We start from the raw sequence: 27,836 nt of genomic DNA, 5'->3' as shown, positions 1-27,836 counted from the left end.
TTTCCGCCTTGATGGCTTCCACATCTCCAAAGTGCCGCACCCGAAGCACCATTTTGCATTTCAGGAACATGAAGAAGTCACACAGGGATAAATCGGGTGAATAAGGTGGGTGGTCTGTCACGGTGATCGAGCTTCAGGCCAAAAACTCTCACACAACGAGCGACGTGTGAGCGGGCACATTGTCGTGATGAAGGATCCACTTGCCCCCTTTTGCCAACTCCAGTCGAACTCGGGCCACACGAGCTCTGAGACATGTCAGAACTTCAACGTAAAAATTTCTGTTCTCTCTCTGGCCGGGAGGGACAAATTCCTTGTGAACAATGCCCCTAGAATCAAAGAAAACAATCAACATTGTCTTCACATTGGACCTTGATTTTCGCAACTTTTTTGTTCTCGGTTCTCCTGCTAGTTTCCATTCCTTGCATTGAGATTTGAGCTCCACATCGAATTCGTAAAACCATCTCCAGTGATGACTCGGTTGAGAAAGTCCCCTCGTTCCTGTGCTTCCAACCAATTCTCACAGCACTCAACCCTCTTTGCTTTCAGTTCTGGCGCTAAGAGCTTCGGTACGATTTTCGCACATAATTTTCTCATTTAAAGTTTTTGTGTCAGGATTTCGTGAACGATTGTTTTGGGGATTGACAGCTCATTAGCAGTCATTCTGACTGTCAATCTACAGTCTTTAAGAACACAAGCCCGAATTCACTCAACGTTTGCATCGGACCTCGATGTCGAAGGGGCGTCCTGGGTGAGGGTCATCGTTCACTTCTTCTCGGCCATCTCTGAACCTTTTTAACCACTTGTTCACAGCTGGTTCCTTCAGAGAATTCTCCCCTTAAACCTGTTTCAAACACTCAAAAATCTCACGGCTATTCTTGCCTAGCTTGGCAGGAAACTTGATGTTGACGCGCTGTTCCTCAGAGAGAGCTCCATGCCGACGGCAGGTGAAAAAGGGTAACTGTCAACAAGCTGCCGCACACTCCCACCTTCACGCAGAGTGCTCTGACTTGAACTGAGCGTTGATGGGATTGATTACAGCAGTAGGCTCACCTGGTGGTGACTGCAACTTGTAACATAAAGACATTATTCAACTTTTATACGTATTTTCTGGACAAACCTCGTATCTTGCTAAGTCAGTGTATAATAGATTGTCAAGGAAGAGCACTGTTTATTATTCATTATGATTGAGTTGTATAAGCTGTTTCTTGAAGACTTAACCCAGATATATAATTCAGAGGGACTTTATTGAACGAAAACACACCCGAATAGCCGACTGTGTTAAAGCTCCCACCTTTGGGACACAGGAAGGCATGTAGGCCTCAGATCAAATTCACCTTGCAGATTAACACTGGGTCTGAGGAGGTAGCGAGCCTGGGCATGGTTTTAGGCTGTCTTCTGTATTCACAAAGATAGTCAGAGCTGGTTGTCACTTCTTCCCCAGATGCACATTGTGCATGCACTTTGAAAAATGATGTAACATTTAACCATGCAATTACATTGGATTCAGACAGAAGGGGTACATGGATTTCTCCTCATGGGGAGATGGCAGTAGCTTTAAAATGAGCTGGTGAGTAGTGATTCAATTGTAATAATAGCTTATATTCAGGTGTGGTTGGTTCTCTGCAGAATTGGAAAAGTACAATACTAGTCCACATCTAACATTGGCTGAATGAAGAACATTGGAAAGAAAGAATTATCGAATGAAAATACGGAAAACGCACTGACTGTTAAACTTTGCTACTCACAAAATTCTGTAGTATGTTTTGTTCTTATAAATAATCTCCTCACTTTTCAACAGTTATTATTCTGCAATTCTAATTTGCAATTTGTGGTATAGTAATGTAACTTTTGTCTGGGATGGCGTCAGCAGCTCTCCCATCTAACACCTGTTGTGTGACAGATATGAATACCACTCTGGAGACAGTTTCAGCATCACTTCTCTGTAAATGTGTAGTGTACTGTAGTATGAGCAAAAACAGATTAAATATATCTTTTGCCTTCTTAAATCATCTATGCTAAATGAAGAGCCTCTAGTGTGGAAAGAGTTCAGCATAGAAACATGCCTTGGACCAGAGCCCATAAAACAGAAATTGCCAAGGATTTAAACACCAGCCTTGAAAGCTTGCATTCCTTTGCCTACAGGACTAAGCGTGCTCTTTAAACATAACCAAGTTCCTGCAGTTTACATCTCTCAGGTAACACACAATCTAAATGTAACACCACTGACTACCCGACTGGCTGCTTCAATTCTCTTTATTGGCTTCCACTGTTATTAGACCTCACCTCATAAGATTTTTGCCTGTAGAGATGGATAAAAAGAAGCTCTCTGAGAAGAAATAAACAAGAAGTCAATTTGCTGGTTGCATTATGAATTGTACTACCATTTCAAAGTATGGATAGATTTTTAGTGAAGTGGTACATGTATTTTGGAGAATGCCAAAAAGTGTATTGAAATCTATTGGATAGTGTTCAGAAAATTTAATGTAACGTAAATGTTTGTGTTTTTTGCATAACAGCTCAATCCATCGAAGATCTGAAGTTTCCAACTAAAAATATCCTCTCACTGGCTCTTGAAATATTATTTTCAACATGGTTTTTTTATACCGTTTACTGAGCACCATCTTGAAACTTTGAACTTTTCCTAAATGAAATGGAGTTATTGCTAAATAAAGTAAACAAAATGGAGTGAGAGTAGATAATCTGGGGCAACTTCACAAATAGTAGTAAACTGAGGCTCTTTTGAACCGTGCAACATCCTATAATTTAATAGCTGTAGTAAAAGCTGCTACACGAGTAACAGTAGCTTGCGAAACAGCTTTAGATCCATTTCTACTCAAGAAAAGTTTACACAACACTTCACTAAAAATTTTCAGTGCATGTTTTAGTGACCATCTTGCTCAAATATTAAGCTTAAAAATGAAAGGCAATATTATTAACATGTCTTAAACAACCATAAGTAGGTGTAATTAGGTTAATGTAAACTGCAACACCTTATTACAGAAAGAAAAATAGTCACAAGTTTACAAAATTAATGGTATCCAAGAAAAATTCAGCTCTTTCATAGATACATTAACCCATTTCTTTCAAATTGCCTTCCCACTGAGAATTGTAATCATAAGGGTGAATTCCAGAGCAAACAGCTGGATCACAAGGGGAATAAGGGTTCCGTGCTGTAAAATAAGACATACTTTGTAATATGTGCAAACCAAAAATTCCTCATTTGAAATACACATATACTATAAAAAGTACTCAAGAATTCTAAGAAAAGTAGTGAGAGGAGCAAAAAATGCATAATTACAAATACAATTACAATTCAGCTAATAAACAGAAGGCGGCTGTTGTGTTATAAAAAAATAATCTGGTGAACACAGGCCATCCTGCAAAAATATGAGAGTGACAAACCCCTTAAAAATAGCAAACACTTTGAACAGGTGTTGCTGATGTGATACTGTCAGACTTGCATAAGAGCACCCAAGCCAATGAATACAAAATAAGTGCTTGTAGAGGATCAATGTACGTAAGTTCTGTCTCACAAAATGTAGTAGCTAAAGTGCATCAAGTCTAATTAAAATACTTACACATTTACGTGACGGCTTACTTCGCTTCAGGCAGTCACTTTGCCTGCTGTATTGAAAAGTCATTCCAATACATAAAAAGGTGGAAAAGATAATATAAATAACTACAGACTCATCACAATTTCTTCCTGCATTTCTAAAGTATTAGAAAATGATATGTATGACAAACTTATGAAATTTATAAATAAAATCAATATCCTGCGCAATGAAAAACAAGGATTCAGAAATAAGAAGTCAATGACAACTGCTATTTATGAATGCATAAATTCCATATTAAGCCTAATGGAAAAAGAAACAGGGCTCAATAAGGGTATTCATTGCCCTGTCAAAAGCTTTTGACATGGTGAACCATAAGATTCTGCTGTAAGAGCTTGAAAAAATGTTGAGGTCTGTCCAAAATGGGATCAGTTCCTACCTGAGCGATCATAAGGCAGTGTGTATCAAGCACACGAATATCCATCTAAACACTGTATCTGAACACTTATCAGCCCACAGAATAATCAGCTAAAACAAAAAAGTCCACAATGCTCCAAACAAGGACATGTTTATCCCATTGGCCTCTATCAATGATGAACTAGTTAGTAACAGTATTGAAACCAAATTTCTTGGACTTACGCTGCACAGTAATGTAAAGTGGAATAAGCACATGGAATCCCTCAATGCACAACTGATCAAGACATGTTATCTTCTTTGCTCACTAAAATATGCTGTAGTCAGAAAAACAGTAATGAATGCATATCATGGCTACTTCCATTTTTGTCCTAAATATGGAGTCACTTTCTGGAGAAACTCTAAAATGGCTGATAGCACTTTCAAACTACAAAAAAAAAGGGCTGCTTGGATGCAAACCTAGAGACTCTTGCAAACCTCTGTTTAAGATACCTGGTATTCCTCCAGTACTGTTTGTACATTATGGGAATCCTTATGTTCTTCAAAATAAGTGTAATGGGTAAGGACTGAAGATACATAAAAACTGTGATATGTTGTTGTTGTTGTGGTCTTCAGTCCTGAAACTGGTTTGATGCAGCTCTCCATGCTACTCTATCCTGTGCAAGCTTCTTCATCTCCCAGTACCTACTGCAACCTACATCCTTCTGAATCTGCTAAGTGTAGTCATCTCTTGGTCTCCCTCTAAGATTTTTACCCTCCACGCTGCCCTCCAACACTAAATTGGCGATCCCTTGATGCCTCAGAACATATCCTACCAACCAATCCCTTCTTCTGGTCAAGTTGTGCCACAAACTTCTCCCCAATCCGATTCAATACTTCCTCATTAGTTATGTGATCTACCCATCTAATCTTCAGCATTCTTCTGTAGCACCACATTTCGAAACCTTCTATTCTCTTCTTGTCCAAACTATTTATCGTCCATGATTCACTTCCATACATTTAATTGATGAAAGGAGAAAATATAAAAATGCAGTAAATGAAGCAGGCAAAAAAGGAATACAAACGTCTCAAAAATGAGATGGACAGGAAGTGCAAAATGGCTAAGCAGGGATGGCTAGAGGACAAATGTAAGGATGTAGAGGCTTATCTCACTAGAGGTAAGATAGATACTGCCTACAGGAAAATTAAAGAGACCTTTGGAGAAAAGAGGACCACTTGTATGAATATTAAGAGCTCAGATGGAAACCCAGTTCTAACCAAAGAAGGGAAAGCGGAAAGGTGGAAGGAGTATATAGAGGGTCTATACAAGGGCGATGTACTTGAGGACAATATTATGGAAATGGAAGAGGATGTAGATGAAGATGAAATGGGAGATACGATACTGCGTGAAGAGTTTGACAGAGCACTGAATGACCTGAGTCAAAACAAGGCCCCCGGAGTAGACAACATTCCATTAGAACTATTGACGGCCTTGGGAGAGCCAGTCATGACAAAACTCTACCATCTGGTGAGCAAGATGTATGAGACAGGCGAAATACCCTCAGACTTCAAGAAGAATATAATAATTCCAATCCCAAAGAAAGCAGGTGTTGACATACGTGAAAATTACCGAACTATCAGTTTAATAAGTCACAGCTGCAAAATACTAACGCGAGTTCTTTACAGACGAATGGAAAAACTAGTAGAAGCCGACCTCGGCGAAGATCAGTTTGGATTCCGTAGAAATGTTGGAACACGTGAGGCAATACTGACCCTACAACTTATCTTAGAAGCTAGATTAAGGAAGGGCAAACCTACATTTCTAGCAATTGTAGACTTAGAGAAAGCTTTTGACAATGTTGACTGGAATACTCTCTTTCAAATTCTGAAGGTGGCAGGGGTAAAATACAGGGAGCGAAGGCACTACACTCCATACAAATACTTTCAGAAATGACTTCCTGACACTTAAATCTATACTTGATGTTAACAAACTTCTCTTCTTCAGAAACGCTTTTCTTGCCATTGCCAGTCTACATTTTATATCCTCTCTACTTCGACCATCATCAGTTATTTTGCTCCCCAAATAGCAAAACTCCTTTACTACTTTGTCTCACTTCCTAATCTAATTCCCTCAGCATCACCCGACTTAATTCGGCTACATTCCATTATCCTCGTTTTGCTTTTGTTGATGGTCATCTTATATTCTCTTTTCAAGACACTGTCCATTCTGTTCAACTGCTCTTCCAAGTCCTTATCTGTCTCTGACAGAATTACGATGTCATCGGCGAACCTCATTGATTTTAATACCTACTCCGAATTTTTCTTTTGTTTCCTTCACTGCTTGCTCAATATACAGATTGAATAACATCGGGGATAGACTACAGCCCTGTCTCACTCCCTTCCCCACCACTGCTTCCCTTTCATGTCCCTCGACTCTTATAACTGCCATCTGGTTTCTGTACAAATTGTAAATAGCCTTTCGCTCCCTGTATTTTACCCCTGCCACCTTCAGAATTTGAAAGAGAGTATTCCAGTCAACATCGTCAAAAGCTTTCTCTAAGTCTACAATTGCTAGAAACGTAGGTTTGCCCTTCCTTAATCTAGCTTCTAAGGTAAGTCGGAGGGACAGTATTGCCTCACGTGTTCCAACATTTCTACGGAATCCAAACTGATCTTCCCCGAGGTCTACTATTTTTTCCATTCGTCTGTAAAGAACTCGCGTTAGTATTTTGCAGCTGTGACTTATTAAACTGTTTGTTCTGTAATTTTCACATCTGTCAACACCTGCTTTTTTTGGGATTGGAATTATTATATTCTTCTTGAAGTCTGAGGGTATTTCACCTGTCTCATACATGTTGCTCACCAGATGGTAGAGTTTTGTCAGGAGTGGCTCTCCCAAGGCCGTCAGTAGTTCCAATGGAATGTTGTCGACTCCGAGGGCCTTGTTTTGACTCAGGTCATTCAGTGCTCTGTCAAACTCTTCACGCAGTATCGTATCTCCCATTTCATCTTCATCTACATCCTCTTCCATTTCCATAATATTGTCCTCAAGTACATCGCCCTTGTATAGACCCTCTATATACTCCTTCCACCTTTCTGCTTTCCCTTCTTTGGTTAGAACTGGGTTTCCGTCTGAGCTCTTAATATTCATACAAGTGGTCCTCTTTTCTCCAAAGGTCTCTTTAATTTTCCTGTAGGCAGTATCTATCTTACCTCTAGTGAGATAAGCCTCTACATCCTTACATTTGTCCTCTAGCCATCCCTGCTTAGCCATTTTGCACTTCCTGTCGATCTCATTTTTGAGACGTTTGTATTCCTTTTTTCCTGCTTCATTTACTGCATTTTTATATTTTCTCCTTTCATCAATTAAATTCAATATTTCTTCTGTTACCCAAGGATTTCTACTAGCCCTAGTCTTTTTACCTACTTGATCCTCTGCTGCCTTCACTACTTCACGATCAATTTACCAGACAAAACAGAAAATTACATATAACCCAAATCAACACATCTCTGTGCCAAAAAGGTGCTTTCCACATGGTAGTTAAACTTTAAACTTCCTGAAAACATAAAAGTTATTGCTGAAGTTAGATCCTTTGGAAAATCATATGTGAAGTCATGTTTACAGCATCGCTGCTTTTACTCCATCGAAGAGTATTTAAATTTATGAAGTATGTTTTGTTAAGTGGTTTATTGTAATCATAAGAACCCTTAGAAATCAGTTTCAGAAGTGTACTTATAACTTGAGTTGTCCAGTGTCTTAATGCAAAAGATACTTTTGTAGACAACAGGACCAATTAATACAATGCAATACTGTTATTAGTGAAAGACCTTATCTTAACAAAAGCAAGTGAAATGTTAGAAAAATTTAGTTTTTATCTCCTTAGCACAAAGATACTGTTTTTTGCTGCTCTGTCCTATTTTCTGTTGAAGGTTTAGCAGCTAAGAGACCAAAAATACATGGACACACAAAACATTTAAGTGTACGCTGCTGAGAAAATTTTAAAGTGTGTACCTACACTGATGTTCAAATTTTGAAGTCATAATAAGGGAAAAAGTGGAAACAAGGGAAGGGGGGGAGAGGGAGCAGCTGAATTGTCTCTATAAAGGATAATGATTTTTCTCATCATCTGGAGTTTTGGTGACAATACAGGAAAGAAAGACACACTCTGTTTCCAAAAACATGTGACACAAATATAATGAAAAGCAGTTTGTTAGTCCCATAACATCAGTTTTGATTGCACTCTTTTATCATTTTGGTGAAATCAACATTGTAATACCACAGAATCCATTCAAATGCTTTCTTGCAGGGCATGATTCTTAAATATATTACAGCAGCAAGTCCACATAAAATTCTCAGCAGCTTAGATGTGCACTAGAATATTATTTATAAGCTTAAAAGATGGTTCCAAGGCTGAAAAAAAATCTTTGTCCTAGTCTAGTAGAAAGACAGTAGAGGGCAGCCACTCAAGAAAAATGTCAATATCTGTCCTTAACTGCACAATATTTTCCTATAATACTTTGAAGAAACTTGTTTTGAAAGCTTACAGATGCCTCAAGAGTGCCAGTTTGTTGACAAACACTGTACTGGTCTGCATGTCATATGAAAAGCAGTGTTTGTCCCATTCATGGCAGTGTGGAGACAAGCTCATTTCTTGTGTAATCAGCAAAATTGATACAATACCATGAATGAAGGGAGATGCATGTACCCTTCATAGACAATTCCTGTTGTGGTTTACAGAATGATTTTTAGTGCACATTTGTTTGGAAGATGACTTGTAGGTAGGAAAAATTGCAAAAATGTGGGGTGACATTAAGTGGGCATACAAAGCCTAAAATTCTTTGCTAGTGCATGGAGCAATACTGTTAATGTTCAGAAATACCAAAATTATATCCAGCAGCCACATGTGTGACGTCTCAAACCCAAATAAATCTATCTTTCTTATTGCTAGAAAACTTCAATTGTTTTTAAGTCTACGAGAGTCATAGTGACTGAAGCGGTTTCATTTCCCATGCTGTTAGTAACCTCTCTATTAGCAAGTTTGTCTTGGGAAGCTTTTCTGCTCGCAAGGAAAGCTTTCTACAGAAGGAATTGATGACTTATGAAATGCGCACACACACACACACACACACACACACACACACACACACACACACACACACACACACACACACACACACACACACGATCTTGTCCTTACTGCTTTTAGTCAGTATTGTCTTTCCCCATTACAGTATGACTATATATGTATAGTTATTCTTATGACTTCTGTGTACTCTAACCTGAATCACATTTCCCACCCTATGCAGTGATCCCAGGGAGGAATCTTATGACAAAGCTACCCTCCATTGAATTTTTTGAAACATTTCTCAAATGAGTCTTTCATACTGCAGCAGTGTGCACACTGCAATGAAACTTCTTTACAGATAACAATTATGTTTCATACCATGATTTTAATCTTAAACAGGAATAAACCAATCTCTATTTATCCTTTTTCTCAGTAGAGTTAGTGAAAGATTAGCAGTAGAGTATATGTGTGGTTTAAATAGTAGAAGAAGAGAGGTTCTAGCAAATCAAAGATGTGCGATGAGGCCTGACAGTTTGGTCACTAAAAGTAAATCTTGTGTCTGCAGATGATTGGACTGCTTTATTTTCATGTACTACATTGTGCAAAATTGTTCAGGTTTTCACAGCCTTGTTGGCTTCTGTCTCAGGATTTTCAGCTGACATTAAACAAGTTTCCTGATGTTTCAGCAGCACAAGCGGGTGGCATCAGTAAAGAAAGCTTCACCCTCTATTGCTGGTTGAATCTTTGACTACACCAGCCACTCACATTATTGGAACATGAGGAAAATTGTTAAACAGATGTCAGCGGAAGATTCCAAAATAGAAACAAACAGGCAATATGTCACATTTTTCTTTCCTTGCTGTATACTTTCTGAAACGAATGTTGCCAAATTTCAAATTGTCTGTAAGTAAATAATGCACTATTTTACCAGCACATCAAAATGGTGCACTCCCGTGATTAATGTGGATATTTCAACATCTTAGAATCTCTTTACATAGCTGGCAAGAGAAATATTGTTTGACTGTGAGGAAGTCCTTTGCATGTGTGTATCACTGTCAACTGAACTTGTAAATGATAAACCTATTCCTAATACTGTTCGTCTCTTTGCTTTAATGTACATTTTTTCTTCTGTTAAATTGAATCAATCAGTTATAGAATGTTATATTTTGGTTGATTGTAGTTTTTGTCACGATGCATGGCTACAACTGAGTGAGTGCACTTTCTGCTTACAGTAGAATATAAGGGTAATTTCTGATTTACTGCCTTGGAAAAAATATGTATTAAAACATTAATCAGCTCTACTAAGGTAAACTGTTGAGTCAGTTGCTTGGATCAATCATTTTTAGCAGTATGCTGATCTCTGTATTATCAGTGATGTAGTGCTTCTTTTTGAAGGGTTTTTGCTTTGAAAATATAAAATGTTCTGAAATATTTTCAGTGCAGTTATGAAAAGGATCTCAAATGGCCTCCGAAAATTTTTTCAGGGCAACGGCAGAGGAGATGCGTAGTAATGCTGCCCAGCCAGACGGACTTCCAACGGGAACCCATTCCAACCTTGTTGATCATGCTCAGCCAACAGCTGTCAGCGATCCCCCGAAATCCTCATTAGTTGGCATAGTATGACATTGGTTCACTATTACCAATTCTTTTGCTGTGGAAACTACCTGTGTAAACTGAAAACATTGGTGACTGTCATTTATGTGATTGTGCTGACTTAGTCAATTTACAGTGTTATGCCATTTTGGTCCCCTAAATGTACCAAAAATCATTTTAGTCATTTATGTGCTTTTGCATTTATTAGAATATTGTTTATAGCTAAAACTCGGTAGATCAGTGATAAAGAAAGAGTACGTTGCATTTGTTAAGTTTTAGGCAAAATCTGGACTAAGAAATCTTGATCACATTGTGTTTTGTTTGTGCTATTCTTGTATACACAGTCACTGTGATAATTTTTGGACTTGTGTATGTGTATTGTTGAATATTACTAGAATTATTACATTTAGAAATGTTGTAATATTTCAGTGTGGTAGGGTTTTGAGTGTGATCAACAAGTGACCAGCGTAGTAAATAAACAAATGTTCTTAAGTTATACTCATTTTTAATCTTAGACTGAGAATTGTCACTGCACTTCATGCAGTGTTATCCACCAGATAAACCGAAATTAGGGTAAGTATTTATTTGCAATGGGAATACCCATGTCCTCATTTTTTAAAAAAAAAACAAAAATAGGAAAAATAAAATAAAAAAGGCAAGATTTCATTCCAATAGGACTTCCTTTAACTGCTATTATATGATTAAGTGCTATGTTTTGTATTAATTAATATTTAGTGTGAATGTCATTTTTGTATTAATATTTTTTGTCTTTGACAAACTTTTTTCCTTTGTAAGACTGATGGACTACATGTTTTAATGATGATGTGCAGTTGTGATTGCATTTTTGTTATTTTACTTTTAACAAACTTGTCATTTGGTGTACCCACTCTCTGTAGAAGGTATCATTGTAAATCAGTAATCCATAGTTGAAAAAGGTTAAGATACATAATCCATTCGCATTGATTAACAAATATGGGAGCGATTTGAATATGTTGATGTTACGCAATTATGGGTGTAGATAATTAGGCAGTGTGTATGTACCAGAATGTAATGTAAATAACTGTATGGCAGCTCCTGAGTTGTTCTTGGTTGTGTAAGTAATGTAAGAAAAAGTTTGATCAGAAGAGAATAAGAATATCAATAAATTCAGGAAACGATGGTTTTGTTGTAAAATTTTAATTTAGGAATGTTATTTATACTGTAATAAATTCATTGAAGGAATGTAAGTATATATATGATAAATGTTATTCATGTGTTCCTTCAGCACATTTTTAAATGTACAGTTCTGCCTAATAATGTCAGTTCAAATTTAGGCATTGAGATTGTCCTTTTTCCAACTACCAAAGCATTTTCTTCCTCTCATTCATTTTCAAACTAGGATTTGTCCAGAGACTGATCTGAAACTAAATCAAGGTCTATGTTAGGATGGAAGATGATAGATTGGTTCTCAGTTGACACAGTCCATGAAAGTGTATCATAAACGTAGAGTTTATCAATTTTGGCAGTACATTGTGTGCCGCAAAATTATTTTTATCATTATGGAAAAGATCTTGAACTTCTATGGTTACATTCAGGCCAGCATTGTGTACAATTACTTAAACTGTTGCTACGGAACACCTCATCTGACAGTTGCATTCTCACTGGTTACTTACAGCAGCTACTGTAAAGACCTTTTCTGAGGTTTAATGAGAATACATCATCTTGCAAGAAATATAACAGTATTTTGCCTATCTAGTATTTTACCAGAGGAGTGTCCTAAGTTCAGTTGCAGTGCTTCATTGAGTAACATATTAAGGCAGGAAAATTTTGCCTTTGCCATATTTTTATAATGTTCCCTCGGTACATATCTGTGCATTTTAATACAGGTCCTAGTTCTTTGCACAGCTACTAATCGCTCCCATGAGATCTTTCATGTTCTGTCAGTGTTGGAAACATACATTAATATTTGGAAATACATTACAAGATGTTCTTGCTTGCATAATAATGAACAGTAATTTAATTATTTTATCCAACTATAAATCTTGCGTAATGGTGTGACAAATTTGAGAATTTCACGTTCATAAAGAATACTGAAAATTTTTCTTCCCACATACCATATGTTAACGGAACAAAAAGGGACAAAATGATACGGACACACTATGCACCATCTACCACACACAGTATGACACCATGTGGACTGCATATGTAGACTATTTAATTAGTGTTAGTCATTACAGTGGATGATATTTGTGTATGAATGAAGCATTAAAGAAAGTTACAGGGCACATGCAAAAGTATTGTGGACAAACTTGCTAACTTTGCTTTTGGCACAATGGGTTACCATTTAGGGCAATGATACACTGAGACGGTGAAGACCAAAGTTGTGCCTATTTAGGTTCAGCTAGTCATTTTAGACAGGCAGTGTGTAGTGAGCCACAGACATGCTTCCAACTGTGCTGAATTTCTATACAAATCATTTGTTTGTTGACATGGATGCTGATAAAGAGAAATATATACAAAAAATCTGGGGAGACCTGCTTTGTGGCACTCCTCATGTGAAGTATACACAAAGAAAATATCACAGCACCACAGATAGTTTACAAAATGACAGTGAAAGATGATAAAAGTGTTGTAAAGCAGCTCAATTGTAGTCTAAATTTTCTGACCACATCATCTTCTAATGTATGCTTCACACTGTATATTCATAAATCTTCACAATCAGCATGCAGATACTGCATGCAACATTACCTTGGAATTATTCCCATCTTCCTGGCCAGCAGGAAGCTATGAGAAATATGCAGCCCCATGCAGTCTATCTTCCAGGTAAGGCAATCAACTTTTGAAGGCATTACTGGTGATAATTCTACTGCACTACTCGCTCTCTTGTATGAAATTATGGATATTGCATAGTGTGCTGAGAATAACTCTTGACAAATATTCTCTTTAATGATGCTTGCTTCAACTATTACTCATCATCTACTATCCCTGTCCAATTTTCTGCAAAAGTTTTGATAAACTTTTCACAGACATTCCAACAAAATTGAGAAATTTATCTTCATGTTCATGAAGTTCACAAAAGGGTGACAAACTTGTGATTGCAGAGTGCATCATTAGCCACTATCATGACCAAGGCCAGACACAGCACTCATGTGGTGCGAGTGATTTTCTGGGAACTCATAAGTTTTGTGATGAGCCTCATAAGTTTTGACATTCTCTCTGTCATTAAATAGTGCTTTATTGAATCTTTCCATAAGGTTGTGGCACAAATCTATATGTAGACTGCCTATGTTATGTTTTAATTTTTCTGTTCCGATTCCTCACTTTGTGGGTCAATTGAGACATCAGTATCAATATCCAGAACATTCAAGACAATTTGAAATCTGCTTGCAGCTTACTGGGGAATGAGGTACAAGCATTAACGAATGAAATATTCGGGTACTTTTAACATTCTCCTCAAATCTAATAAAACCAAACATTTCAATGTCAATGCATTGCAGTGGTGTGTATTCATGATCTACGAGAGAGAACATAAAACAACTGCAATAAAAGGTATGGGAATAGATTTGCATACAGTATGTGTACGGGCCAAGACTTTTGCAAATAACTTGACACTAATAATCTTTTAACTTTTATTCATTTAACATATGCGCATGCCGAAGTCAGCCAGTTTGTTAAATCAGTCTCCACAGAAACTTGATAGATATGTCAATGTGTTAATGCGGAATTGATTTACATTGGAAAAAAGTTCACAATTTGGCCACCAGGTGCAAATCTGGCACTGTGCACTGTTTGTATGATGGTATGACATTTGACAAGCCATACATGAGTGAACAGTAAGGCTATTGACTAGAGAGACCATGTGCTTTTAGTGGAACTTGTTTTATGTGAACAGCAGCAATCAGAGGTGTGAATTGAGAGAGAATCCCCCATTGAAGGGTTTGAGGAGAGAGATGGTGGTGTTAAATGGTTTAAAGATGATGATAATGAAATTAAAAATCATTGGTTAGCTTGGTGTTGCGCCTGGAAGAGGAATGTAACCAATCCCTGTGTGATGAGGTGCTGTTGCTGTAAGTGATTATACAGCACATACTCTGGGTAGTATTAGTTGTCTTGCATTATCACAGGAATTGTCAATCCTATGGTCAACAATAAGGGAAGTTTTGTGGTCTATAGACCGAGCAAGGTGGCGCAGTGGTTGGACACTGGACTCGCATTCAGGAGGACGACGGTTCAATCCCCGCGTCCGGCTGTCCTGATTTAGGTTTTCTGTGATTTCCCTAAATCGGTCCAGGCAAATGCCGGGATGGTTTCTTTGAAAGGGCACGGCCGACTTCCTTCCCTAATTCGGTGAGACTGATAACGTTGCTGTCTGGTCTCCTTCCCCAAACAACCCAACCCCAACCCCTTTGTGGTCTATTTTATACTGGTGCCCATACAACATCCAGATGGTGCAGCAACTCAAACTTCACGACCAGTGGCATCATTCTGAATTTTCTCTTTGCTTTCTGGGATGGATCAAAGTTGACATGGGGCCAGGCAGTGTTCTAGGGAGTGAATTTTATACTAAAGAGTGCAGTGAATACACAGAATTTCCAGATTTGGGGTACTGTTAAATGTGTTTACACATGCAGCTATTGCACTCACTGTATGGACTGTGGTGCGGCTTTGCAAGCACCTTTATTCTCAGTCTGTTCTTCTTTCAAGAAAATACAACCAGAGGGCCTGTAAGGTATACCGTGATGGCTGCACATTTATTGAGATGACATTGTACAACATGTGATTCCTGCTTTGGAAGAGCACAACTGTGTGGAAACAACTGTTTTCATGCTAGATACGGCAACACCTCATGTTACATGCCCAGTGAAAGATCTGCTTAAATATGCATGGCCTGCAAGGTCACCTAATCTGAATACATGTGACTTTTGGCTCTGGTGGTACATAAAAGAACAATTTTACCAGGGACATGTTTGGTCTCTGCCTGATCTGAAGGTAAGTAAACAGGAACATTTGCTCAGATTCCGTCAGAACTGCTTCAAGCAACTGTCACTCATATTATTTTTGGATGCAGCACCTTGTTGACAGCTCCAGTGCTCATACTGAACAAAATTGTGTAAGCAGCAGTTAATAATAAAACCAACATTATGTCTTTATCACTTGTTTGGCCTTTTTTGCCTGCATCCTATTTCTAATCTATTGCATATGGAAACATTTCTACACATCTTTCTTGTATTCACAGGACCTGACAATGCACCTGGCAATAAAAATTGGAATAAATTCTTTTCCTCTGTTAATCAGATCCGCTTACAAACTGGTATTAGTACCACTTAAAATTTATATTTCTACATTTACTACAACTGACAATTTTATATTTGGTTTTGCTTGACTAGTATTAGGATTCAACACTCACCCGCATGTTTTCGTCAGTACCTCATTAGAGTCCATCATGTAAAGTTTTAGCTACCTTTGAATAGTTTTTATTTTATATATAAATTGAAAAGTTATATTATCTAAACAATGAAATACCAACATGTTTTTACTTTGCATTATTCATTTTCATATTCATGGAAAACAATTTCAAAACAAAGCAAAAACTGCTCATTAGTATCCAGAGTTGTTAACCGTGAACATGACCATACATAAAATTATCAAAATTAGTGATGCATGCATCCATGAGCATTCCAGCAAGTGTTCCTTAGCCATTGTCAAGAGGTAACAAATGGTCTGTTATGTGGTTGCTGGCCTTGCCTTTATATAGCTATAGTAGAGACTTTTATGTCTCTGCTGCTCAGTACGTTACTATATAAGGCAGTGTATACAACATCAACTTTAACTTCATATTGTTCAGGTTTCACACTGTATTATGTTGCAAGCCATGAAGTCTGTGGATAGTGTTATTAGACATTAGGTATTCTAATCTTTAGCTTATTTTATCATCCTATCACAGCCCTTATGATGAGACAGGGATTTTCAAATGCAGTTTTTGATTTCTGTGGATAGTGTAGTCACAGGCACCTCTTTCCTTCAATCCAGCATTATTCAGTTAGGTAAGACATGATAGTGGCCACATCAGGAGTTCTGAGGCCCACATTATCTATTGCAGGTCTTGTGAGTTGACATATATTAGTTGGATGCCTCAAGACTGACTTGTTATGTCTATTCAAGAGCCAGCAAATTTTTCCTCTTCACTGAACCACAGAATGGCAAAAATGCAAGCTTTTTCTCTTCTGCTCAGCAATGTTCTGCTTGTGGATACCTACTCAAATTGCTGGATATACTGTTGATAGTTGTATTATTCTCATGGAAATCTATTTGTAAGTGGTTCAGTATTCATGGCAAGTTTTTGGCATCAAACACTGCTTGATCAACCAATGTTTTTAGAACTGTGTGCTTTTTGTTGTGGGTGATATTTAGATATTCCAAGAACTCTCCCAGCTTCTCTCATTTGTGTGATCAGACAATGAATGGGTTGTTAAAATAGAGGGCAGGGCACCCTCCTCATCATTGTTGATGCTCCCTCTACACTTAACACCCAAAGGCTATGGGCACATGCTATATAACACTACCTTTCCTGATGCCTGACTGATTCCAGAACTACAACCTCCTTCCTGGTCACCAAGCCCAAATATGTTCTCAATGGACCTGGCATGACAGCATCCCATGTTATCTTGTTCATGAGCCATCTAGAGGAAACTCTCCAAATTCCAAACTCATCCTGGTTCAGATTCATTGATGACATTCTGCATGATATCTGGACTGAGGGTGAGGACACCCTAGCCACATTCCTCCAGATATTTAACATTTTTTGCCCCATTAACTTCATCTTGTCCTTGTCAACCTAACAAGTTACCTTCCTCACTGTCAACATACACTTCAGCTGACTGTGGTATGCATACAAGGGATTTTTAGATTAGGCAATTCTCCATCCAGTCCAAATAATAGTTACAGCAGAGCCAGAAGTATCAGTGTAAGATCCAAAAAAGGCCACACATAGGCGAGAGTGTTAAAATCCTAGTGGATAACTGCCAAAGCACTCACAACGAAGTGCCGGAGTGCACTCCTAAAAAGCAGCTAAGCTCAGTAATACTAGGTGCAGGAAGTTAGTTAAAAACCCAAAGTTGATGCAGTGACAATTTTGCAAAAATTTTAAGTATATATCAAAAGGATGGGCTACTAGGAAGTGGAATATTTGTTGCAGTAGAAAAGAAACTCAAATCCACCGAGATACGAATTAAATCTACATGCAAGATTCTTTGGGCAAGATTCAGTATCAGGTGTGGGCATAAAATTGTAATTGAACCCTGCCATATGTAGCCGAAAACTTGAAAAGAAAACCTCAGTTCCCTATCATATTGTAATTACCAGAAGATAATCATCCCACAATCAAATGGGATAAATTACGGTTTTATTAATTGTGGGTGTGGCAAGACATTCTAAATGCCTGCTCTAAAAACTACCTATAACACTACTTGTGATGGAAATACACGCGATCTAATGGCAACAAATGGACGTGATGTCTTTGAGCATGTCTGCATTGAAACCGCTATCTGTGACCACAAGACAGTTGTAGCAACAATGATTATCAAAGAACAAAGTGCAATTAAAAAACTATTTACATCTGCAGTAAAATAGATAAAGTAGCAATAGTGGCATACCTCAATGAGGAACATGCAGAGGAACTATGGCTCAAGAAAATGAACAGTTGGCCATGCAGTAGATAGATACTGAGATATAACACATCATTTTAGGGAAAATGGGGTCACACACACTGTTCTTTTTAATGATGAAAGAGAACTGTTACATTTAAGAAAAATTTTTGTTAGTAGTTGGGAAAATAATTTATTATTATGTGCAGGTCCTGTGAAGCTGCAAGATGAGTCAATGAGTTTAGCATGTCCACCTGCCTGTTCTAACATCTTGTGCCTTGGAGGTGTGTTCCAACCATGGAAGAACAACACTCACAATAACAAGAACAATAGTGGCACTGCAGAAGAAGAACAAATGAAGTTTTAAAATTGTCATTGTCATACATTCTCAGTCAGTTGCACTTGTCAAAATGTAATCTCATTACAGAAGATATCTGTATTTAAATAGTGATGGTACGACTTAACTCAATGTATAAAGAAGCTTAAACAGAAATAGTGTTGGTCAATACATACAAACAGAGAAGTATTCCAGCTCTCTTTCAGCCTCTAGCATTGAAGACAATGCAAGGAAGAAGAATTCTGCTAACATGAAAAGAACCATGCCTATCCAGATCTTACCAGCCAGTCCAGTGATTTTATAAAGCAGGTGACCATGGAGAACATAGTATGCAACTAGAGTCTCTTATATTTGTACATATCAAGAAAGTGTATGATTCCACTGACAGAATCGCATTCGGGAGGACGACTGTTCAATCCCGCGTCTGGCTATCCTGATTTAGGTTTCCCATGATTTCCCTAAATCGCTCCAGGCAAATGCCGGGATGGTTCCTTTCAAAGGGCACGGCCAACTTCCTTCCCCGTCCTTCCTAATCCAAAGAGACCGATGACCTCGCTGTCTGGTCTCCTTCCCCAAAACAACCAACCAACCAACCACTGACCGAAGATTCCTCATCAATATGATGAAAGAATTCGGCTTTGATCGACAAACTACAAACCCTAACGACGATCATGGGCAGATATGAAGTCAGGTTGTGTGAAGAATTCTCCAAAAACTTTGAGGTAAAAACAGGAGTCAGGCAACAGGATGGACTATAACCTATGCTTTGGAGAAAGTGATTAGAGTGTAGAGAAAAACTGACACAAAAGGCATCAAACTGGGAAACCACAAAGATAACAACTATGTGAACATCATGGAATTTGCAGATGACATTTCCTTCACAACAGATACAGCAGAAAACGCTAAAATACAAATAGAAAACCTAACTGTGCAAGCAGGAAAAATTAGTTTACTAATTTCTTTCCCAAAGACAGATTTAAAACGAATATTAAAAATTGTTCACAGAAGTTACTCATTAAGGGAAAAAAAAAAATCAAGAAAGTCAGCTCATTCAAATATTTATGTGAGTGGCTAAGAATAACCAACTTGGAAAGGGCAGTGTAGAAATAAGAGCAAATAAGATGAACATTACATTACATCAAACTGGAAATTAATGTCACTGGGTCTAGTAAAAAGTTTTATTACTTTGATTGACACATATTGTCATTCAGTGCATTGCTTTGCGTAGTCACTCCCCACCACTACACACACGCACAAAAACCACACACTGGGGGAGTGTGCTGCTGGTGACTGTACAAGAAGAAGGCATTAATATGGGACCAAAATTACACATTATAATACAATAGCGAGTCCTGAGGTTCTGTACGGTGCTGGACACTAAAACTAGTGTGGAAATGTGGCATAGAAAAAAAAGATCAGGAAAATACATAGGAGACTAGTTATTTGGCCCCAAGGACAACAGAAATAGTATGTGCACACGCCACAACCAACAAAAATATCTATGTATGTGTAGAGAAAAAAAAATCATGCACAAAAGAATGTTGTTCTTTGGACATGTAGCTAGAATGGATGTTGTGAGACTGACGAGGCAATTATAAATAATTTAATTATTACTATATTATATATTTATTATATATTATTACAAAATTATAATGCTGAAAGGACAACCAGCATGATTTACACAGACACTAAATGACTTCAAACAAGCAGACATCTGCATAATGAACACATGTACCATGGAGTCTCCCTGTTCTGCACTCATAGGCAGCACACCGCACAGTGTACATGCGGCGCCCAGGGACCACAGCACAGCTACAACACCTGAAGACGGGCTTGTAACAGTCCAAAACCGGTCATGTGAAAATAAAGAAATTTACAACTGAAGCAGTATTTTGAACCTCTCCCATAAATAAAATTATTTTACAAAAATACATTTTTAGTAATAGTTAGTGTGCACAATATGTGATCAAGCTCATTAAATCCTGTTTCATATGGACAACACTACCTTAACGATTAGTATGAAAAACATTTCAGCATTAGAATTTGGCCAGCAAGAAGGAAAGAAAGCAGAATGAGCCATGACAAGAACTTTAAACCACTCCACCTAACATCTTAAGTTAAAATCCGAATATTACTGTAGTGGTGGCATAACATCACTGACGACCTGTCTGGTAACTGATGTTAGGTTAGACAACTTTGTTGGTATGAGATTTTCGCTCTGCAGTGGAGTGCGTGCTGGTATGAAACTTCCTGACAGATTAAAACTGTGTGCCGGACCGAGACGAGATGAACTAGGGACCTTTGCCTTTCGCGGGCAAGTGCTCTGCCATCTGAGCTACCCAAGCAGGACTCTGTGAAGTTTGGAAAGTAGGAGACGAGGTACTGGTGGAAGTAAAGCTGTGAGGATGGGGCATGAGTCATGCTTGGGTAGCTCAGATGGCAGAGCACTTGCCCACGAAAGGCAAAGGTCCTGATTTCGAGTCTCGGTCCGGCACACAGTTTTAATCTGCCAGGAAGTTTCAACTTCCTTGGTGCTTTTTGACAGGAGTTGGATGTGTACTGACCGCAGGCATTGTTAGAAGCAATAAAAGCAATATACTGCACTTCACTATCAACTGCTTTAAACAGTTATCTTTAATTCACAAACTTGGCCTCATTCCATCTTCAGAATGCGAATGTAGAATCTGTCAAGTCATAAATGCTATACAGGCTTCATATTTACAGAAGGAATGAGGACTTCCTTTGCAGATTCGTATCTATATTAGAAACTTTCCTGTTTTCAGTTTGTTCACGTAATAATTATAGACTTAAAACGGTATTTCATCTTAATGTAGTTATTTAGTACTTTAGATGAAACAGTTGCCATATTTGATCAAGCAATAAGTTCTGTTAACTGTAAAAATAAACAACAATCCTTGATAAATGAAGAAGTGTTCTTAAAACAGGGCACATTTCTTGTATGAGTATGAAGAGGAGTATCAAATTCAATGAAAGACGACTTAACAATGTGAAAATCACCTCCAGTGCTCTATTGCACTGTCCAGCTGTACAGAGCTGATTAGACAATAGTTTGTACAGCACAGAGAGAGATTAAAGCATTTAATTAAACCTGGTCTGTAATAGAACATAATCTTCACGGCCTGCTTGTGTTCCCAGAGAATGTGTTTGTTCTGCATCAGAACAGATGCCATACAATATAATAACTGCAGTGGATGGAAATGGTTTGTTGCTATTAATGAGGGATGAAACTGTTCTAACCCAAGAACACTGTAAATTTAATACATGAAAAAGCATAAACAAATGACGGACAAAGTACAGTCAACACACAAGGGGCCAGTGGAGCCTTGTGCTCTGCTTTTATGAAGTCACTAGTTCCAACAATGGGTGCAGCTGCAGGCTGCGTATGCAACTGCTGTCATACTAGCTGGCCATGGGGCCTCTAGTGGCCAAATAAAGCACAAACTTCATGTGCAAACTATGAAGCGGTGCACATACAAATCTGGTAGTTACAGCAAGAACTATTCCCACTTAAGAGAAACAGACAAATCTTGACAATCTTCCTAAAAGCACGATAGAAGTTGTCAGGAGATGTGTGCGTGGAATCAGTATATATGCTAAAGACTGCAGAGAGATTCGAAACTTGGGCGAAGTGCTTAGCAGAGTGGTATTCAGATAAGAGCAGAGTCAGTTATTAACGTAATAAAGCATTTGGTGGCATTTGCCAACAGAATTAGAATGATTTCCTGTCAAACAGACAACTTACAAAGGGGTGCAACATGTAATGAAGTACGCTTAGAAGGAGCTGAAGCATGGGTAGTAGTAGACTTCTTTATTTGCAGTATCAATCCTCAAATTGGTAGCTACACCATCCTCCTTTCACAAACTCATCCTCTTAGCAATATTGCACGAAGAAGTAGAACAATTTGTTCTGATGTGATCAGACAGTAATGACCCATACCACATATCTACAAATAAGTTAAGCTGGGGGAGGTGCAAACAGCCAGGACATGCAGCTGACATCTGTAATGCCCCCTGTTACAATCACTGTAAAGAGATTGGTCACACGAATGTTGACTGTCACAGTGGAGGATTCCAAAGCTGATAAAGAGTCCCCAGTAATATCCTGGACCTTGCAGTTGGCAAGATAGAGTTTAGCAACCATAGAGTGTCTGAGACAGTCATGGCATTTTCTTCCATCATTTTCATGTCATGATCCATCCTATCTCCTTTTTATCTTTCATATCGACTCCTGACCATGCTCCTGACGGAAGTAGTATTTGCCTCGTAGGTGCCCTGTTGAAGAGATATGGGGGTTTATAGCTTGATTCTCCTTCTTTACTGCTACAGCATATTTGCATGTTATTGAAACCGTCTAGTTGCACAGGAAGTGGCTCTAAACTTTAAACTACGGTGAGTGCGAGTGAGATATATAGAAGGTACACCAATCAATGAGATAAGAATGATGAAAGTAGATGACGACATAACGCAGAGATGATTACTGTGATTATGAAGTGCACTTACATTGGTGTTACTGTTGGTGAACAAACCCTTTTTCTTTTGTTGTAATATTGTGGAAGCACATTCTCACTGCCTTACGTAGCAAGTTACCAGTAGAAAAAATGAGCGATGTAGAATGCCTGACCTGGCACAAACCTGCCATCTTGTGGCAAGCCAGTAACATGGCAATGTGTCACATATTAGCCACTTCCTTTCCGGGCCTTGTGGTGTCTACCGGTCCTTTTTCTTCTCTTCCAATGGAATCTGTGTCTTACAACAGTAAGTTCACCTTCCTGGCCATCATCATAAAATGTCTGTCCATCACAGCCTGCTACCTCTTTTATCACACACTTGGTCATTGTTGATACTTGCCTCTAAATGCCTTCTGGCAGTTCCTGGCAGCATGCAACTTTTCACTCTGTGACGTGTCACATTTTGAATGAAACATTGTACTTTATACTTTGTGCATTGCTTGTAAGCTAGCTCCTCTTCTACTCTGAAGATATTTGATGACTTTGGGATGGTAATTGTGGTTTTGTAGCATGTATTCTTTTTTTACAATGGATAATAAACTCTGCCATCTACATATGGGTTCCTACTGCGAAGTTAAAAAGACTGTGAGATAATTGCGCCAGCTGGGCACACTGCATGCCTCATGTCTCAAGACTCTTGTCTGATGCCTCAACACAGTGATTAGGATTATACTATGGATTGCTTGGAATTGATGCCTTTAGGTGTTACGAAGCTTCCTATTGAAAACTTTGTATTTATTACGTAAGATTTGATTCAAGTGTTATGAAGGTACTGTACGGAAGGTGGTGATTTAGAAATCTTTCATGCACATGTTTTGGAAAATAATTATTCCCTGTTTTGATAGAATCTGTGAGAATAATATTTATGTTAAGTTTTGAAAGTGACACAATGCTACTTAGCTGTTACTGCATTGTGCACCGTTATTTTAAGGCAATTGAAGACAACACATCTGTTGACATGATGAGCACTTCTGTATACTGCAATGAATATCAGTGTGTAATGCCAAGCCACCTTCCTTATGAGGCCACCCTCTCCTGCCCTATCCAAGCACCCAGTCTTTTATGCCTGCACTGAACTTCTACCTGTACTAGTTTTTTGGCATTCTGTTCCATGTCTTCATTCTAGCTTACTTAAACATGTATTTTGTGTTCTTTCAAGCTCATTAACCTTTTCTCTTTTCTTTTTCCTGTTCCTGACTGAGATCCACAGTTACAATTTTTTCCTTTTCTTGGAGGTTTGCAATTAACTTCTCTGGACTCTCTTTAAACAATTTGATTTCTAGCACAGTTAATTCTTCTTTAAGCTCTCCTCCTTTAACTTGCTTGTGGTTTCTTTTTGACTTTCCTCTTATTCTTTCATAATTTTCTCTTGATTTTCTATTGTGATTTCTTTTATCACAGTGAGCAGTGCCATGATACCCAACTGACTGGTACCTCAAGGCTGCTGGTGCCCAGTTTTACTGTTAAGTGAAGTCACTTCTACGTCTTTCCATTTTTATATTGTTATTCAGGGTTTAGTCACATGCAGTTTCATTAATAATAATAATAATAATAATTTTATTGTCATTCAGCTGATTACAGCAATAGACAAAGTCAAGAGCACATATTTCTACATAAACTACTAAATTGATGTAAATTGGTTTACATAAAATAGGTACACATTAGAATACAGTATTTTCATCTTCAAAGAATTCATCAATGGTATAAAACGGATTGTTCACTAGTAGCTTGTATAATTTAGCTTTAAAAATATTTACAGGCAGTTCTTTAAAGTCAGCACTTAGTCTATTAAACATCCTTAGTCCAAGAACTACGTAAGAGTTATGCGATGTTGATAATCTATGATATGGTACTTCTACAGATGTTCTGTTTCTAGTATTATGACTATGAATATCACTTGTTGTTGTTGTTGTCTTCAGTCCTGAGACTGGTTTGATGCAGCTCTCCATGCTACTCTATCCTGTGCAAGCTGCTTCATCTCCCAGTACCTACTACAACCTCCATCCTTCTGAATCTGCTTAGTGTACTCATCTCTCGGTCTCCCTCTACGATTTTTACCTTCCACACTGCCCTCCAATGCTAAATTTGTGATCCCTTGATGCCTCAAAACATGTCCTACCAACCGATCCCTTCTTCTAGTCAAGTTGTGCCACAAACTTCTCTTCTCCCCAATCCTATTCAATACCTCCTCATTAGTTACGTGATCTATCCACCTTATCTTCAGTATTCTTCTGTAGTAATCACTTCTCAACACAAAATTAGACACATTGTTTCTAATGTATGTTAAAACATTGTAGATGAATAAGTTTACTACTGTAAGACACTGCAATTTAATAAACAGAGGTTTACATGTTCTGTTTTATCAGGATCCGTTATTATCCTTATTACTTTCTTCTGTACCCCACAGTAAAATTCCATAAGAGATGATGCTTTGGAAGAAGGCAAAATCTGGTGCTCTACATAGTCATTGGGAACATGTCTTGAGAGCCTAGCCAATATATTTTTAATGTGTGGTTCCCACGTCAATTTATTGTCAATAGTAACAGCTAAATATTTAACAGTTTCTAATTCCTGGTAGTTAGGAATCTCTTTGAGGCTAAAGTAAAGTGTCTGGGTTTTGTTTTCATTTAGCAAGAAGCCATTACCTTTGAACCATAATGAGGACTGAGCAAGGGTATTTTCGGTCAGTGTTTTCAGTGTACCTAGATCAGAGCTTTTATGTAGAAAAGTTGTGTCACCAGCATACAATATTGTATGAGAATTTATGAATAAGGGCAGGTCATTAATCATTAGTATAAACAGTAAAGGTCCAAGCACCGACCATTGAGGCACTCCATACCTAACATTAACCAAATTTGATTTCTCCCTACCAATGCACACAACTTGTTGACGGTTCTCTAGAAAAGACATGAACATATTTATACTGTTGTCATTGAAACCATAGTAAACTAGCTTATTCAGCACAGTGTCATGCTCTACACAATCAAAGGCTCTGCTCAGGTCACAAAATGTAGCCTGGGCATAGTCCATAGCCTCGAACACATCTAGGACTAATTTTACAAGAGAGTCCATTGCATCCGTTGTGGATTTACCTTTCCAAAATCCAAACTGTTTATCACTAATTATATTTAGTTTACCCAAGCAGGCACTAACTTGCTCATACATAATCGTTTCTAAAATTTTTGAAAAAACTCGGGAGATGGATATAGGTCTGTAACTAGCGGGACAGTTCTTTTCCCCTTTTTTGTATATGGGCACAACTCTAAAAATTTTTAGTATGTTGGGGAACTTACTTTCAACTAGGCATTTGTTAACACAAAAGGTTAAAGGATAAATCACACAATCAATAACATCTTTCAAAAAATTACATGACATATCACAGTAATCAACACTAATTGAAGCTTTGAAATTTTTCACTATTTTTAGGATATTATTTGGGCTCACTTCTGTGAAAGTGAAGGTGCTTGGAGGAAGCTTTTCAAAGCAGCTGTCCATAATACTAAGTGCATTTTCAGGTGGTTTGATTATTGAACTACCAATTTCTTCAATGGACTGAATGCAATATTTATTAAATTCTTCTGGGGTAATGGCAAATTCCTCTTTGTGTTTAGTGTGTGCAATGGAGTTTATTACACTCTAGGCCTTCTTGCATTTATTGTTAGATTTTTCAATGTTTACTATGTTATGCAGTTTCTTTGTTTCATTTATTGTCTTCCTATACTTGCATTTAGCTTTAGCACACAGGTCTTTATACAGTTCTGATTTACTGGTTTTGTACAGACTAGAATACAGCATAACAGTAATTTTCAGTTGCCCTAACTGTGGAGTATACCATTCCTTCGTTTTCCTTTTCTTGTAATTACTACTAATATTCACTGTACATTTTTTCAGAGGGATGTTATTTTCAAATACATTTAAAAAGACGGAAAAAACTTTGTGAATACAATATCAGCTGAACAGTGTTGAAGCCTAATAAAACATGTGTCCCAACTGAAATAAGTGAGAGCATGTCTAAACCTATCCATCCTCTCTCTGCTCACTGGTCTCGTAATCACAGTTTTAGATTCTGGTTTGGTGCAGTCTGAAGTTACATTATTAAGACTAAGATATACTGCATCATGGTCTAAGAAAGGGAAACTAATTACATCAGTTGACATACAAGTTCTCTTAATAATTGTAAATATATTGTCTAGACAGGATGAGCCTCTGGTAGGTTTGCAGTAAAAATAGTACAGGTTAAATTGTCGAAGCACATTTTTTAGCTCTGTCACAGTTTTTCTGTCCTGCAGGACATCAAAACTTGAATTGATATCCCCTCCAATGACAACATTGTATTTTTTCCATTTCGGTATACATATGTACATTAAGAGTTCAAGTTTCTCCAGAAACTCTCCACTAGGTGGTCTGTACACTACTACTACCATTAGCTTAAGGCTCTCAATTACTAGACCTGATATTTCAAAATGCATTTCATCACAAAGGGTATTGAGATCTATCTTGCCACAGTTTGGTACAAGAGGTGTTTTTGCATATATTGCTACCCCACCATGTAAGTGCTGTTTTCTGCAATAGTAACTAAGTAGTGTGTAGTCATCCAATACTTTGTACCCAAGCTCATCCTCTTTACACCAATGTTCACTTAAACATAGAATATCTATCGCATTTTCATTTGAAAATTCGTTGACAATTAAGTTTTTATCTGCCATGCCCTGAATATTGAGGTAGCATATTCTAAACTCTGCTTC

General features: G+C 37.8%; 1 protein-coding gene across 1 annotated transcript in view; it reads left to right on the top strand.

Annotated features, from left to right (window-relative positions):
- The window catches only part of LOC126272969 (calcium channel flower), a 44,937-nt gene extending 33,103 nt beyond the window's left edge, over nt 1–11,834 (top strand). Inside the window, exon 6 of the mRNA XM_049976300.1 lies at nt 10,495–11,834. Coding sequence (XP_049832257.1) covers nt 10,495–10,633 — 139 coding nt within the window. The 3' untranslated portion in view covers nt 10,634–11,834. The remainder of the gene's footprint in view (nt 1–10,494) is intronic.
- The last annotated feature ends 16,002 nt before the right edge of the window (nt 11,835–27,836 follow it).

The sequence above is a fragment of the Schistocerca gregaria genome, chromosome 5, assembly GCF_023897955.1.
Source record: "Schistocerca gregaria isolate iqSchGreg1 chromosome 5, iqSchGreg1.2, whole genome shotgun sequence".
In the NCBI taxonomy this organism is placed as follows: Eukaryota; Metazoa; Arthropoda; class Insecta; order Orthoptera; family Acrididae; genus Schistocerca; species Schistocerca gregaria.
This window is presented reverse-complemented; position numbering and strand designations above follow the sequence as displayed.